The following is a 17,199-nucleotide window of genomic DNA, read 5'->3' as shown; positions in this document are numbered from 1 at the left end:
CCAACGTCTTCTGGGTTACCTCCTTCTCGTCTTGTGCGCAATCCCCTTCTTAGCACCCACGACAACTGTGGACCCTTTCAACACCTAAAATCCAGCACGGTAGCCAGTCCGTTGTGGTGGCGTCATGTACCCTCTTGGTGGTAGCCCCCTGACCACACAGGGATCGCACTGCAGATGCCAGAGCTGTTTCCTCCCCATGCATGCCAAGGAGTATGTGCCCATCTTGTCTGGAGCACGGGGACTCTGGGCAATGGGATATCGGCCAGGTACCCGTTGTTTTGGCTGGGTGGCGCCCTTGGGGAGAGCCCTCGTTCGGAGTAAGTGGCATCTGGGCGGATGTGGCGCAATGAAGCGCAATAAATCACACCAAGCTGGTGGTCGCACGGCCACCAGCGTCTCTAAGCGAGGCAGAGTAGACTTTGATGCTGCGCAATATGACCCTCAGTCGTTCCCCTCGTTGGCTGCGCCATGGGAGGGACGTAGATCTAGTGCCAAGCGGGAGCCTTATGTACCGCAATACCTTGTCTGCAGCAGGACTGATGGTGACTCCTTTCTTAAGACGAAGCCTCTGTTTTTTGTGGAACACCTGGAGGATAAGTTTGGGGAAGTGGCGGGGTTGTCTAAAATGAGGAATGGGTCCATCCTCCTCAAGACGTCTTCCCCAGCCCAGTCACGAGCGTTGCTCTTTTGTGATAAGCTGGGTGACGTCCCTGTTACCGTCACTCCCCACAGTAGCTTAAATATGGTCCAGGGGATTATTTACCATCGTGACCTCTTGTTACAATCCGATGACGAGCTGAGAGCCGACTTAGAACGACGTGGAGTGCATTTTGTCCGTCGTGTACATCGAGGACCCAAGAATAACAGGATGGCCACCGGTGCCTTTATCTTGGCCTTCGAGGGTGATGTCTTGCCCGAGAAGGTCAAGGTAATGGTTTACCGTTGTGACGTCAAGCCCTACGTCCCTCCCCCGATGCAGTGCTTCCAGTGCTGGAAGTTTGGGCACATGTCCTCCCGTTGCCCATCCAGCGCCACATGTCGAGATTGCGGATGCCCCTCTCATCCCGATTCTCCATGTGCGCCTCCGCCTGTCTGTGTCAACTGTGGGGAACACCACTCTCCATGCTCGCCAGATTGCCCCGTTCTTCATAAGGAGCGGAAGATAATGGAATTTAAGACCCTGGACCGGCTTACTTATCGAGAGGCAAAACTGAAATTTGAAAGGTTGTATCCTGCTTCCCTTCGAACATCTTATAATGCAGCCACGTCATCGTCGCCCTCGCGAGTGGCGGTTGTCGCCTCCTCTGTGCCGCCTTCAGTGGGCCCTCGGGGCCATGCCTCTCTGTCTGCCCCCCTCATGTCTGGGGGCACGCCTTCCTCTGTTGCCCCTTAGCCATTGGGGGCAAACCCTCTTCTGTTGCTCCCCCCACGCTTACTTCGGGAGTGACGTCTGCTCAAAAACTGAGGGGCTCGATCCCTCCCCCTCCTTCTCCACCGGCGTTGCCTCTGCCGGTTCCTCTCTCGCAGAAGGGGTCCCTCGGGGCTCTCCCTTCCTCCGTTTCTTCTCCTACCCAGCCGGATGTTAGCCAGTGGCTGAAGGTTCCGCCACCTGCTGGTCGTAGGGCTTCTGCGTTGTCGTCAGCCTCCGACGCTCCTTCAGAGAAGCTCTCCCAGCCCTCTCACCCTAAGGGCAGACGCGAGAAGAAGGAACGAAATGTGTCCAAAAAGAAGGACGTTCCGGTGGTTTCAGCGCCGCCTGCTGTACATAGTCCTGGCTCCGGGGATGAGGTGGAGATCCTCGCCTCTGCCGCGGATCTCGCCCTCACAGAACCCTCGGGGGCCTTTCCTATGGCCTCAGCTGACTCTCCCCCGGTGGCAGCAGTTGGCTCTGAGGCGCCGCCTGCCCCTTAGTCGCCTTCACGCCCTCCCAGTCCCTTACTGCTTCCATTCTCCAGTGGAATTGCGGCGGTTATTTCCGCCACCTGCCTGAGCTCTGGATGCTTCTGAGTGTTTCCCCTGTCCTCTGCATTGCTCTGCAGGAAACTTGGTTTCCAGCAATGCGGACCCCCGCCCTTCGTGGTTATCAGGGATACTATAAGAACCGTGCTGCCTGTCAACAAGCATCAGGTGGGGTTTGCCTCGTTGTTCACCACGCTGTCTGTAGCTCGCCAGTATCCCTTCTGACGCCTTTAGAGGCCGTCGCTGTCAGGGTTGAGCTCTCACCAGCCATTACTGTTTGCTCTGTTTACATTCCTCCGGATGGGGAGCTCCCCCGACATGTCTTGGCTGCGCTGCTGGCTCAGCTCCCGCCACCATTGCTGCTTCTGGGCGATTTCAATGCCCACAACGCTCTATGGGGTGGGACTGTCTCCAATGACTGCGGTCGTGCCGTGGAGCATGTGTTGGCTCAGCTTGACCTTAGCCTCTTGAACACCGGTGATCCCACGCATTTCAGTGTGGCCCATGGCTAGTTCTCGGCCATCGATCTCTCTCTTTGCAGCCCCGGGCTTGTCCCATCCCTCCACTGGAGGGTGCATCCTGACCTGTGTGGTAGTGACCATTTTCCCATCTATTTGTCACTGCCCCAGTGTCATTCTTCTGGGCGCCTGCCCCGCTGGGCTCTCCACAGGGCTGACTGGCCGGCTTTTACTTCCGCTGCAACCATTGAGTCTCCCCCACAGGGTGACATTGACGAGGTGGTCCGTGTCTTAACCACGTCAATCATTTCGGCAGCCGAGGCTGCCATCCCCCGCTCTTCTGGACTCCCTCGGAGGAAGACTGTCCCCTGGTGGTCGCCGGAGATTGCTGAGGCTATTCGCGACCATAGGCGGGCTCTCCAGCGTCATAGGCGGCAACCGTCTCTAGAGACCCTCATCGCCTTTAAGAGGCTCCGTGCCTTGGCCCGTCGCCTTATCGCACGGCATAAGCAGGAGTGCTGGGAGAGGTATGTCTCATCCTTGGTCTCCCGTGTCTCCCCCTCGCTCGTGTGGTCCCGGATCTGGCGGATTTATGGATACCAGACCCCTATGGGTGTCCCTGGGATCTCCTTGGACGGCGCTGTCTGCAAGGACGCTGCCGCCATTGCTGAACACCTTGCTGCGCACTTTGCTCAGAGCTCTGTGATGGCCACTTATCCCCCCGCCTTTCGCTCTCTAAAGGAGCGATCCGAGCAGACGCCGTTATCATTCCACACGCGTCATTCTGAAAAATACAATACTCCTTTCAACGAGAGGGAAGTCCTCGCTGCTCTCGCCGACTGCCCTGATACGGCACCAGGACCAGACTGCATCCAAGCGCAGATGCTGAAGCATCTCTCCCGGGACTGCCACACACACATCCTCACCATCTTCAACCGCATTTGGAGCGAGGGCGTGTTCCCGTCGCAATGGCGAGAGGGTCTTATTGTCCCCATCTTGAAGCCCGGTGCGGACCCACTGGTGGTGGACAGCTATCGTCCCATTACCCTCACCAACATTTTGTCCAAATTGCTCGAACATATGGTGGGGCGGCGTTTGTGTTGGGTCCTTGAGTCGCGCGGTCCCCTCGCTCCATCCCAGGGTGGCTTCCGTCGGGGCCGGTCTGCTGCGGACAATTTGGTGCGGCTGAAATCTGCTATCCGTATGGCCTTGGCCCGACGTCAGCATCTTGTTGCTGTATTTTTTGATCTGCGGAAGGCGTATGACACCACATGGAGGCATCACATCCTTGCTACGTTGCATGAGTGGGGTCTTCGTGGTCAGCTCCCGGCTTTTCTTCAAACCTTTTTATTGCGCCGCTCTGTCTGGGTGCAAGTGGGTGCCGCCTCTAATTCGTCTTATATACAGGAAAATGGGGTCCTGCAGGGCTCGGTGTTGAGCGTCTCCTTATTTCTAGTGGCCATTAATGGTCTGGCTGCAGCCGTGGGGTCGTCGGTGTCTCCTTCTTTGTATGCCGATGACTTCTGCATCTCCTTTAGCTCCACGACTACAGGAGTTGCCAAAAGCAGGCTGCAAGTCGCCGTTCGCGAGGCAGCATCATGGGCTCTGACTCATGGTTTTCAGTTCTCTGCAGCCAAGACTCGAGTTATGCACTTCTGCAGGCGTCGGACGGTCCACCCTCATCCTGAACTTTACCTCGACGGCCACCTGCTTGGAATGGTGGACACTTGCCGCTTCTTGGGACTCGTGATTGATGCCCGGCTCACATGGGTTCCTCATATTACTCAGCTGAAGCAAAAATGCTGGCGGCACCTCAACGCCCTCCGCTGCCTTAGCCACACGTCTTGGGGTGCAGATCGCTGCACGCTGCTGTGATTGTACAGAGCCCTTGTGCAGTCCCGGCTTGATTATGGGAGCCTGGCCTATGGGTCTGCATCACCCTTATACACCACTGTGGGGTTCGGCTTGCCACTGGCGCTTTTCATACGAGCCCCGTGGATAGTCTACTGGTGGAGGCCGGGGTTCCCCCACTGCGTATTCGCTGCCATCGACTGCTCGCCGACTATGCTGTCCACGTGCATTGCTCGCCGGGCCATCCCAATCATCGCCTGCTATTCCCTGCCATGGTCCTCCATCTGCCCGAATGGCGACCTAGGTCTGGGCTTTCCATAGCTGTCCGCGTCCAGTCCCTGCTGTCGGAACTGGGGTCATTCCCTCTTCTGCCTCCCTTCCGGGTCTGTGCACCTACGCCTCCCTGGTGTTTGCCCCAGCTGTCCGTCCGTCTGGACTTGGCACAGGGACCCAAGGACTCGATTCCGCCTGTGGCCCTCCATTGCCGTTTTCTTGCGCTCCTCGGGCTGTGAGACTGTCTTCACTGATGGTTCCCTGGTTGATGGTCGCACTGCCTACACTTTTGCTCATGCTGCCCATGTTGAACAGCGCTCCTTGCCGGCTGGCTGCAGTATTTTTACTGCAGAGCTGGTGGCCATATTGCCCACGCTCTTGAGCATATGCGTTCCTGCTCAGATACGTCCATCGTCATCTGCAGTGACTCCCTGAGCAGCCTCCAGGCCATCGACCGCTGCTATACCTCTTCTCCTCTGGTGTCGTCTATTCAGGAGTCTGTTTCCGCCATTACCCGCTCTGGTCGTTCGGTGGTCTTTATTTGGACGCCAGGTCACGTTGGCATCCCGGGGAGCGAACTTGTCGACAGGCTGGCCAAAGGGGCGATCGACGCCCCAGCTTTGGAAATCGGCCTCACGGCTCTCGATCAGCAGCTGGTGTTGCGCCATAAGGTGCTTGGGATGTGGACTGCTGAGTGGCGTGGCATGACATCCCTGAAGAAACTGCGGGCTGTCAAGGAGACGACCGATGTGTGGCGCTCCTCCCTGCGGGCTTCTCGCAGGGACTCTGTAATCCTGTGTCGGCTCCGCATCGGCCATACCTACCTGACGCACGGCCATCTTTTGCGTCAGGAGGATACGCCCCTGTGTCGGTGTGGGTTCCGGCTGACGGTCGCCCACATTTTGCTGGAGTGTCCCCGACTGCGCACCCTCCGGCAGTCTTTTAATCTCCCAGGCACTTTGCCTTTGGTTTTATGTGACGATGCCTCCATGGCTGACAACGTTTTAAATTTTATCCATGGCAGTACTTTTTATGGTTCAATTTAGGGCGGTCCTGCACCTTTCCCTTTCTGTGTCTTTTGTCCTCGCGTCTCTCCATATTTGTTGCGTTTTTGGTGTGTCGTCGGATGGTTGACTCTTTCCCTTTTTTTTGTTCTTGTGGTCAGTCAACCAGTCTCCGGCCGTCTTATTTTCTTCTGTTCCTTTCTGTCTGGTGTTCCTCTGTACTCTTCTTGTCTGTAGTGTTTGTTGCTGCATTTGTGTTCTTTTAGCGCCTGGGGGGCATCTCCTCCCCCCTTTGGTTTTTACCTGCTTCGCCGATTTTCTGCTCGCCTGTTTTTGGAATGGGGGACTGATGACCTTTGCTGTTTAGTCCCCCTTAAACATCCCAACAACCACCACCACCACCGCCACCACCACCACCACCACCACCACCACCACCACCACCTTGAAACACCAACAAATCCAGTAACGTCACACACTGTAAGGCCATAGGCATGGCCAAACACGGTTGCCCCTTGTTACTGCTCTGTCACATCCTTGCTTTTACGCATGTTTACACACAGAGTTCACTTGATACACAGATGTCTTGCTGATCACCACTGCCTTATGATCATGTAGTGCAGTGAGTGCACGGTTGAGCACCTGACTTGATTTTTGCATCATCTGCAAAGGCTCAATAACGATTCATCTGTGTGTGGACAAAGGGTGACTAATACTTTGTGTGGTGAGCTTAGCTCTGTTAGAACCTTCATATAAATCAAAATTAGCTCCATTCAAGAAGCTCTTGTATGCAGTGATTCTCTCAACAGCCACCAGATAATTAAGGATATAACTGTGATTCTGCCTTCTGCATAGGTGGAGGGGAAATATAAAATATATCTCTCTTTTGTGTCTCCCAAGAATAGATACTTCACTTTCTGTTTCCTGATGATCGTAATTTGGGTGTCTCTCTCATCGCTTCAGATATCTCCACCTGTAAGAAAGTGTTAAGCTCTCTGTAAGATTAGGATTGAAACATATCGGTTAACGAATTCTAATAAATGATGTATCTGAAACTAAAATGAGCTTAATAACTTATTTATTTGTTCTACAAAGATGACATAAGATTGGCTCTACAAAATCTGAGACAATACTAGCTATGTCAGGGCTACTGCCCTGGTCCGTGTGTATAGTTTAACAGTCAGAATATAAAAGCATTAATTGTTTCAGATAGTAATTTTACAGTTTACAATTACAAGTTGAAATGTGTTTCAGAAGTAACAGAATTTGAACTTATAATTTGTTCTGATGTTTTCAGTATAATTAACATACCAACATATCATAGTTATCTTTATCAAAATACATGAAATATATTTTCATAATAATGTTTGATTTTGAAATGTTTATAACTTTTTAAATGTGGGTTTAATTTTGATACTAACATAAATCCTGGATCTTTACACATAGTTGAACAATAATTAAAAGCAGATTTCTGTGTACGACTTTTGTAAATACAAGTTTTAACATTTGTAACATATATTTTCAGATGAAAACAATATTTCATCATAATTTTTACTGTATTTGATTAATATTTAGTTCCAGGTATCTCAGGTTTCATTAATTCCATTGACTAATATTGTTACAATGTGTGCCTATTCAGTTGTGAAAGTTTGTGTTTACATCAGGACTTAGTATCGGTTGCTACAGTATGGCCTGTATCACACTCTTCATTTTGTGTTATTCCATTTTATTACTCTACAAGTGGCAAATTAACTACCCCCTCCCCCCAATAACAAACTCAAGAAAATAACATAAATTCCACCACACTTCCTGAAGTTAGTTGTAGGTTGCTGTAGTTTTCCAGAGGTGAAGTGGCTTGCACAGGATAGCCTAGCCCCCCTATGGGCCCGGGGTAAGAATAGGCCCGAGGTATTCCTGCCTGTCGTAAGAGGCGACTAAAAGGAGTCCCTCCCCCTCAAGGGGTAGTTTGCGCCTGCATCCGGAGATGGGTGGTTCAACAACTTACATTTGTGGTCATTTTGGTTTTTCACTTATTCTTGTTTCTTCCTTCCTTTGTTTGTTTCCTTTCTTTGTCCTTCTCCCTCTCTCACTGTCTTCCTTACTTTTTGCCTTGCCTTCTTCCCCTTGCCTTCTTCCCCTTGCCTTCTTCCCCTTGCCTTCTTCCCCTTGCCTTCTTCCCCTTGCCTTCTTCCCCTTGCCTTCTTGTCCACCCTATGGTCTCTGCCTTGGCGTTTGAGACAGTCTATCCTTTCTCTCCCTCTCTCCCTGTCTCCCTTTTTTTTTCCCCTATTCTTCTTTCATCCCTGTGCGTGCCTGAAGGCCGACCCATATGTTCGCACGTGTAGCCAGTGATGGGGTAAGCGTAATTCCCCGCTCTGGGTAGACAAGTAGGGCCCATGTGTACCCCCTGGTAAAGGCCAGGCCCGGGGAGAGGTGATTGCCCGAGCTGGCTGACATCTTCTGACCATGCCGATTGGTCCCTCTGTCCATTTCTCGGGAGGTGTGACCTGCGGTGTAAACATTCACCTAAGGTGGGAGCGCCTTCTGAGAGGCTCCCCACAAGAAAGGAGCGCGCCATCAGAGACGCTGCCAATCATGGGGAATTCCTCTGCAATGGATTTCTCTTCTTCTTTTTCTTCTTCTTCTTCTTCATCTCTCTCGACTTCTGCCCAAAAACGGAAACTTGACCAGCCAGTAGTGACAAAAGTACTACTGCCTGCCCCAAAGTTCCTTGTAGTTTCTAGATCTGAGGATGGAAAAGATTTTTCATCTGTCAACCCTTTTGTTATTCAGTTATTCAGAAGGGCGTAGATGCCATAGCCGGACCTGTCAAGTCTTGTACCAGGATGCGTAACAGTACCTTGTTGTTGGAAACTGAAAGCGCCTTTCAGGCACAAAAACTCCTTCGGGCCACACTCCTGTTCACGTTCCCTGTCTGGGTGGAGGCTCACCGCACTTTGAATTCGTCGCGTGGTGTGGTATCTACTAGATCACTCGACGGATTGACTGACGAGGAGATTCAGCCTTTTCTCGCTAAGCAGGGCATGATGGCTGTCCTTAGGGTCATGGAAAATGTTGACAATGACCTTGTACCGACCCGGACACTTTTCTTGACCTTTAATAGTGTTCAGCTGCTGTCGCGCATCAAAGCGGGCTATGAGGTTATTTCTGTTTGCCGCTATGTCCCGACACCTACGTGCTGCTACCAGTGTCAGCATTTTAACCACACCCACCAGTCTTGTTCTAATGCGTCTAAATGCGTCACTTGTGACAGGGACGCCCATGAGGGTGCCTTTCCACCTCCGTCTCCTCGTTGCGTGAACTGTCAGGGTGACCATGCAGCGTCCTCTCGCAACTGTCCCATCTACAAGGATGAACGCTGTATACAGGAAATTCGGCTCAAAGAGAGAGTGTCCACCTCAGCTGCTCGCAAGCTTTTTGCTAGTAGGAAGCCCACGCTGCTCCCAGCGGGGAAATACAGTACCGTCCTCGCCTCTCCTCGGCCTACCAGGGAGGTATCGATGCAGACATGCGATCTGACCTTTAGTGCTACGTTCGTCCATTCGGCCAGTGCTAAGATCGCCCGGTCAACGTCTCCTCTTCCTCCCATCACCCCTAAGACACAAGCACCTTCATCAGCTTCTGCCAAGACTAAGACCCAGAAGTCAGATGCACTGGCCTTCAAGGAGGAACCGTCTCGTGAAGACTTCGTACATACCCCAAGCTCCTAGCCATTGACCAGTACTTTAACTAAATGACCTTCCAAGAAGGCTCATAGGAAGAAAAGTTCTCCTTCTCCACCACGGCGTGTTTCTTCACCTGCGCCACCCAGCAGTTGCCGCCCCAGGCCGTCATCCATTTCGCCTGGCCACACCACTGGTCGCCAAACATCTGGCTGTTCACCGGCGGAGGAAGCTCCCCCTCCCGACCATCTTAACATGGTGGCCGACGAACCTATTGAGAAAATGGACGATGACTCTCCGCCTATTGATAGCAGCAGCAGTGCTCGTTCGAAGCCAGGCCCCCAGCGGCCTTCGAGGTGACCCCTTCTTGCTTCTCCTGTTTCTTTTTCTTCGCATGATGGCACTTCTTCATTGGAATATTCACGACATTCGCTCCAACTGAGAGGACTTAAAGTTGCTGCCATGCTTGCACTGGCCGCTCCTAGTAGCTCTCCAGGAAACGAAGCTACACCCATGCGATCATATTGACTTGGCACTCTATACCTCTGTGTGTTTTGACCTACCCCTTGTGGCAGGTATTCCGGCTCATGGAGGGGTTATGTTGCTGGTCCGGGATGATATCTACTATGATCCCATCACATTGCACACCGATATCCAGGCAGTTACCGTTCGAATTACTCTCCCCACTTTCACATTTTCCATTTGTACTGTTTACACTCCATCGTCGTCTGCCATTACTAGGGCAGACATGATGCATATTATTGCTCAGCTACCTGCACCATTTTTGTTGACTGGAGACTTCAATGCCCACCATCCCCTTTGGGGCTCTCCAGCATCCTGCCCGAGAGGCTCCCTGTTAGCAGACCTTTTCAACCACCTCAATCTTGTCTGCCTCAATACTGGCGCCTCTACTTTTCTTTCAGACACAACTCACACCTATTCCCATTTAGACCTCTCTATATGTACTACCCAACTTGCACGTCGGTTTGAGTGGTACACTCTTTCTGATACGTATTCGAGCGACCACTTCCCTTGTGTTATCCATCTCCTGCATCATACTCCATCTCCATGCTCAACTAGTTGCAACATCTCCAAAGCAGACTGGGGACTCTTCTATTCCAGGGCGACATTTCAGGATCAAAACTTCACAAGCTGCAATAGTCAGGTCGCACACCTCACGGAAGTCATTCTCACTGCTGCTGAATATTCCATCCCTCATACTACTTCTTCTCCACGTCGCGTACCAGTCCCCTGGTGGACCGCAGCATGTAGAGATGCTATACGTGCTCAATGACGTGCTTTACGCACCTTTAAATGCCACCATACGATGGCAAATTGTATTAATTATAAACGATCACGTGCGCAGTGTCATCGTGTTATTAAAGAAAGCAAGAAAGCCAGCTGGGCTTCTTTCAAAAGCTCCTTCAACACTTTTACTCCTTCTGTTGTCTGGGGTACCCTGCGCCGGCTATCTGGTACTAAGGTCCACTCACCAGTTTCTGGCTTGATGGTCGCGAATGACGTCCTTGTGGCCCCTGAGAATGTCTCCCATGCCTTCGGCTGATTTTTCGCAGAGGTTTCAAGCTCTGCTCATTACCACCTTGCCTTCCTTCCCCGAAAACAGGTAGAGGAGGCAAGGCCACCTAACTTCCGCTCCTCGAATCGTGAAAGTTATAATGTCCCTTTCACCATGCGGGAACTCGAAAATGCACTTGCCCGGTCACGGTCCTCCGCTCCAGGGCCTGATTCTGTTCATATTCAGATGCTGAAGAACCATTCTCCTGCGGATAAAGGTTTCCTTCTTCGTACTTACAATCGCATCTGGATTGAAGGTCATGTTCCCATATGCTGGCGCAAATCTATTGACCCGTCTGTAAAGTGCTGGAACGAATAGTTAACTCTCATTTGGTTTGGCTGCTCGAATCTTGACGCCTCCTTACCAATGTACAATGTGGATTTAGCATGCGCCGCTCTGCTGTTGACCATCTGGTTACCTTGTCGACCTTCATTATGAATAACTTCTTGCGGAAGTGCCAGACAGTGGCTGTGTTCTTTGATTTGGAGAAGGCTTACGACACCTGTTGGAGTGCTGGCATTCTCCGCACCATGCATACATGGGGCCGTCATGGTCACCTCCCTCTTTTCATTTGTGCATTTTTAATGGATCGAAAGTTCAGGGTACATGTAGGTTCTGTCCTGTCCGACACCTTTCGCCAGGAGAATGGGGTGCCACAGGGCTCAGTTTTGAGCGTCACTCTCTTCACCATAGCGATCAATCCAATAGTGGATTGCCTCCCAGCTGATGTATCAGGCTCCCTTTCCATGGACTATTTTACCATCTACTGCAGCGTGCAGCGTACATGTTTCCTGGAGCGCTGTCTTCAGCGTTGTCTTAACAGTCTTTACTCCTGGAGTGTCACAAATTTCTTCCGTTTTTGTGCCGAGAAGACGGTCTGTATTAACTTCTGGCGCTACAAAGAGTTTCTCCCACCGTCCTTACATCTCGGTCCCGTTGCTCTCGTATTCGTGGAGACAACAAAATTTTTAGGTCTTACATTTGACAGGAAACTTAGCTGGTCTCCACATGTGTCATATTTGGCTGCCCGTTGTACCCATTCCCTAAATGTCCTCCGTGTTCTCAGCGGTATGTCGTGGGGAGCGGATTGAACCGTCCTACTTCGCCTGTATCGGTCGATCGTCCGCTCAAAGCTGGCTTATGGGAGCTTTGTATACTCCTCTGCACGGCCATCCATCTTACGCCGCCTCAACTCTATACAACATCGGGTGTTACGTCTTGCAATCAGAGCGCTCTATACTAGTCCCGTCAAGAGTCTTCATCCTGAAGCCGGTGAATTGCCACTAACCTACCAGTGCGATATACTGCTTTGTCGGTATGCCTGTCGGCTATTATCAATGACCGACCACCCATCTTATCGTTCCTTTTTTGACAACTCTCTCAACTGTCAATACGGGTTGTATGTATCTGCCCTGATACCCCCTGGAGTTCACTTTCGTCACCTCCTTCAGCAACTTGATTTTCCCCTCCCTGCAACCTTTAGAGTGGGCGAGAGCCAAACGCCACCTTGGCTCATGGCTCAGGTTCACGTTCACCTTGACCTCAGCTCGCTCCCAAAGGAGGTTACCCCAGCTTCGGTATACCGCTCATGGTTTATCGAACTTCGTTCGAAGTTCATTAATATGATCTTCATTTATACGGATGGCGTTAAGACCGATGACGGTGTCGGGTGTTCTTTTATTGTCAAGGCACACAGTTTCAAATACCGACTCCATGGCCATTGTTCGGTCTTCACAGCTGAGCTATTTGCCCTCTATCAGGTTGTTCTTTACATCCGCCGCCACCGATGTTCTTCTTATGTCATCTGCTCGGATTCAGTGAGCGCCATCCAGTTCCTCAGTGATCCGTATCCGGTTCACCCTTTCGTGCCCAAGGCTGCGGTTCTCCAGCCTCGGCCAGCTTCTTGTTGTGTGCCTTCATCTGATTTTAGCAGGGTCATTTGTCAGTGCATTTTATCGCTGTGGCATGCCAATTGGTGTACATTTACTGAAAACAAGCTTCGGGCCTTGAAACTCTCCCCACGGCTTGGACGACCTCTTCACGCCCTTCTCGGCGGGAGGAGATCATTTTGGCCCGGTTACGGATTGGACACTGCCGGTTCAGCCACCGCGATCTGCTTACGGCTGCGCCGGCGCCGTTCTGTCCATGTGGGCAATTGCTGACGGTACGCCACATTTTAACGTGGTGTCCGAATTTTAATACACTGCGCATTGATCTTGGCCTGCCATGTACTCTGGATGAAATTTTAGCAGGTGACCCAGGAGCAGCTCCTCGCGTTCTTCGTTTTATCCACTTGATGAACCTGTCTAAGGAAATTTTATTATGCTGTTTCCCTTTAATCCCTTGCTTGTTAATGTGCCTTTTATAGTGTTGTCCTTTTTAGTTGCTGTTTTAACATTGTGCCTCGCAGTGCATTCATAATTTAGTCTGGGTGCTAATGACCACTGCAGTTGTGCGCCCTGAAAAAAAAAAAAAGAAAAAAAGAAAAAATATAGCCTAGCATGGACCGCTGCATCAAACCAATCTTCTTACAGAGGCCCACTCAAAAACAGCAATAAGTACAACAACAACATTAAAATATGCAGCAATAAAACAACTTGACAAGAAATGGGCAAGGAAGATATTGGTAATTATCACCGTATCTTTCTTCCTGTCTTGTCAAAAGTATGTGAGAAGATAGATGCTACCCAGATATCAGATTTTTGTGTAGAAAATTATTTTGGAATACCAGTTTGGTTTCCAGTAAGGAAAAAACATGAGTAATAAAATCATTGAGAAAAATAGTGCATCACTATACAAGGATAACAAAGTAGCAGAAATCCAGAAATCTTCTCCATCCTCACACAAGATTTTGCCCCAGTAATCCACACTCTGCTGATCCATAAAACTGATAAGTATGGGTTAGGGACAGTGTGGTATAGTATACCAGTATACTAGACAGGTGAGTAAATTATCCTTCAAAATTAAGTACAGTAACACAAGGTGTTCCTCAGTGCGCTAGTCTTGGTCCTACCCTCTTTGTCTTATTTTAATACGTCAACTCTTAATGTGTTCTGTTAGCAAATGATACATCTACAGTAACTGAAAATTGTCAAGCAGAAAAAAAACTGACTGCATCATTAATACACTTAGAAACAGGATTCCAGATAAACAGGTTGACTTGAAACACTTCAGAAATGCAAATGGAACAGTTCAAGACTTGAAAGTGGAACTGTAAGAAGATTAACTTAAGCTGTAAAGATAATGATATAGCAGAAGTGGGATTTACCAGATTTCCAGGACTATTAGATAAGAAGCCAACTGATACTGATTACCTACCTCATGAATATGTAGGTTTACTTTTGCAGTGCAAGTATTATCCAATGCCACTGGAATGGACTCATGGGAAATTGCACATGATTGTTACTTTTCATCATTGGCATTGTTTTTTGAGGACACTTACCTATACTCTAGAAAACAATCAGAAAAGTTGTGTGTGCTATACATCCAAAAGAATCCCGATTTTCATTATCTAAAAACCTGGAACTTTCAATAATACTCTACCATACATCTGTGAAATAATCCTTTTATACAGCATATCAAAACTATTCACAAAAATCATGTTGATTGTTCAATTAAGGTAATTGCGTGCTCCCTCTTGATAATCGTCTACTGAAAAAGAAACTGCCTAAGACTCCACCATAGAAATGATACACTTTTCAATGCAGTGTTCCAATTTGTTTAGCAAATGATCAAAATGATGCTTGAATTTGTGTAATAAGAGGCAGCAGGCACTTATTATGGAATGTTCATGAAGGTCAAATTCTTCATTTAAGAAGAATGTCATTGATCATTACTCATAGTATATAAATATACATGTTCGTTCTCATCAATAAAACTATTAATTTTAAACCACTACTCAATCTCTTTAGCCTAAAGTTTTATATGAGTGAGTGATGTTACTAATTTTTGTTGTATCTCATTTACCATAATCAGATTATTAGTAAGTGTATGTTATGAAACAAATAATTACTATTTTTTGTCTTTTCACTTAAAATATAAATCTGTACCTTGCAATTGATAAAATTCTTTCAGTTCTTCATTTTATGAATAATGTTGAACAACAGTTGCTTACTATTAATTGAATTCCATATCTGTGCCTAGTGCTTGCAAAGCGAGAGGATGAATTCAATGACATGCTGAGTAACCGAGCCTCATTCCGTGGCTTCACTGCATTGCATTATGCCGTCTTGGCTGATAGTCAGGAGCTTGTGGAGCTACTGCTGCAGCATGGTGCCGACCCCACGCAGGAGAATGACCGAGGACACCCACCAGCTGCCTATGCTCGTACACAGCAGATGCGCAATGTCCTCGAGACACATGCTGCCAAGGTTAGTGAATACAAGTTAATAGCTTTCATGCCGTGTGCCTGGTGTCCCAGCCTGATGCATTTGAAGGCCCAATGGATGACGTGGAAATTGCTGACGACAGTCGCCAGGCGGCAAGACTGTATCTGCAAGTGTTGATTCACTGCTACAAGCGACACCTTCTAGACGTGGCCCATGTGCCCGCCCATCTGCACGCATGGCTTCCCTTGAAAGCCAGCAATGCAGCAGCCCCACAATCAATGTGATTTCCCAGCACTTGTATTGGTCTCACTATGCATCGTTGTGATGGTTCTGAATTGACAGCATCATAGTTTTTGATCTTGGTTTGTCCACTGGACTTTTTATTTTGTCATGCCGTCTCCATTGTCTCACATTGTCCACCTGTTACCCTTTGGTGGCTTGTGGTGTCCAGTCTCCACTGGTTCTTGAATTGTTTGTGGTTTTGTTTGATTCCGGTCACTATACGGTGTCACAGAGAATCATCCTGCAGAAATTGCTTTCCGGCTGTCAGTAATTTAGTTTGTGTTGATCTGTTCTACACTCAAGACAAGTACTTGGGTGCCTTTCAGATGAATTTAAGGTTGTAATGAAGGCGAAGCAATGTTGAGTTAAAACAACTTGGCAGAAGAGAACAAAGTAAAAGAAATTGAAGGTGTGTGTTTTACCACAAATATGATTATTCATGAAATAATTGCATAGCATTAAAATGGCACGAATGAAATGTATGTATCCTATAAAAGACAATACTTGAATTCTCTCTCTCTCTCTCTCTCTCTCTCTCTCTCTCTGTCTTCACTTCCTGTTCAACCGATCCGACGTTCTAAGGATTCCAGGTCATGAAATAACACTCCAGAATTGCTCAAATAAAACTTATAATCTATAATCTACCTCAGTCAGGTGTGAACTACACTTAGGATTCTTCCGATATATCTGAGTGGGGTATCTGCTGGCATAACAGCTGGATTTATCTGGATTTTCCTACTTGAATCACAATGGCAAGATAGTCTTCTATAGTTGATGGCTGTGATTGATTTCCGATCATGTTGTGAGACATTACCAGGTCTTTGTACATCTTTACACACATTTTATTACTTTTATTTATGTTCAGACTAATTTACATATTTGCACCATGTGCTAGTCACCTTAAAGTCTCCTTGCAGTTCATAACAATTCTCTATTGATGTTACATCCCTGTAAGTAATGAAATCTGTGGTTTGCCTCTGTGAGCTATCCATCTTACCTGGTGGTTGATTTATATGTATTATGCACAATAGCAGTCCTGTCACACTAACCTTAGGTATTTGACACTACTTTCATTTGAAACTGTCTCTCAGTTAAGAACAATTTACGTGTTTCTGTTTGCTCAGTAAGAAGTCTTCAATCGAAATCTTTCTGGAAGCCAAGAAATATAGCATCAATCTGAGTTGAATTACCTTCTGTGTTCTGAATGTTGTGAACAAGCAGAACATGTTTAGTGCTTGCAAAAATTTATTAATTTCTACAGTTGAGTTGTTCAGTCTGCAGTAATATCATGCACACAAAATAACTTGTGTAATTCCACAACTTAATGATATCAGTGAAATAGATCTGTAGTTCTGTGCTGCTTTTCCGCCACACTTCTGGATTGGAAAGATGTGTACTTTTTTCCAGTTACATGGCACATTTTGTCACTGTAGTGATACACAGTTGAAGTGAAAAAATTTCTTGTACATGCAGTATTCGATACACAATCTTTCATGCACCCCACAAGATCCAGCACCCTTTCCTCTGTTGAGTTAGTTATGCTCATATTCAGTACTATGTTCATTTTTTTTCTCTAACTGATGGTTTCATATCTGTGTAACTGACCAAAGTAGGAGCTGCAATGTGATCTTCTTTGTTGGAGCAGCTTTTGAGAGGCTGAATTTAGTATTTCAGCCTTGATTTTATCATCTTCTGTTTGGGTGCCGCCACAACCAACAAGTATCTAGACAGATGACTGTTGCACTAGCCAGTTATACACAGGATTAATGTTTTTTATGACTTTGCCTT

The 17,199-nt window shown here is 48.3% G+C and overlaps 1 protein-coding gene across 1 annotated transcript in view; it reads left to right on the top strand.

Annotated features, from left to right (window-relative positions):
* Positions 1-17,199, top strand: part of LOC126416579 (caseinolytic peptidase B protein homolog) — an 88,181-nt gene that overhangs the window by 28,565 nt on the left and 42,417 nt on the right. The window contains exon 4 of the mRNA XM_050084329.1: positions 14,945-15,171. Coding sequence (XP_049940286.1) covers positions 14,945-15,171 — 227 coding nt within the window. The remainder of the gene's footprint in view (positions 1-14,944; positions 15,172-17,199) is intronic.

Source organism: Schistocerca serialis, chromosome 8 (assembly GCF_023864345.2).
Source record: "Schistocerca serialis cubense isolate TAMUIC-IGC-003099 chromosome 8, iqSchSeri2.2, whole genome shotgun sequence".
Lineage (NCBI taxonomy): Eukaryota > Metazoa > Arthropoda > Insecta > Orthoptera > Acrididae > Schistocerca > Schistocerca serialis.
This window is presented reverse-complemented; position numbering and strand designations above follow the sequence as displayed.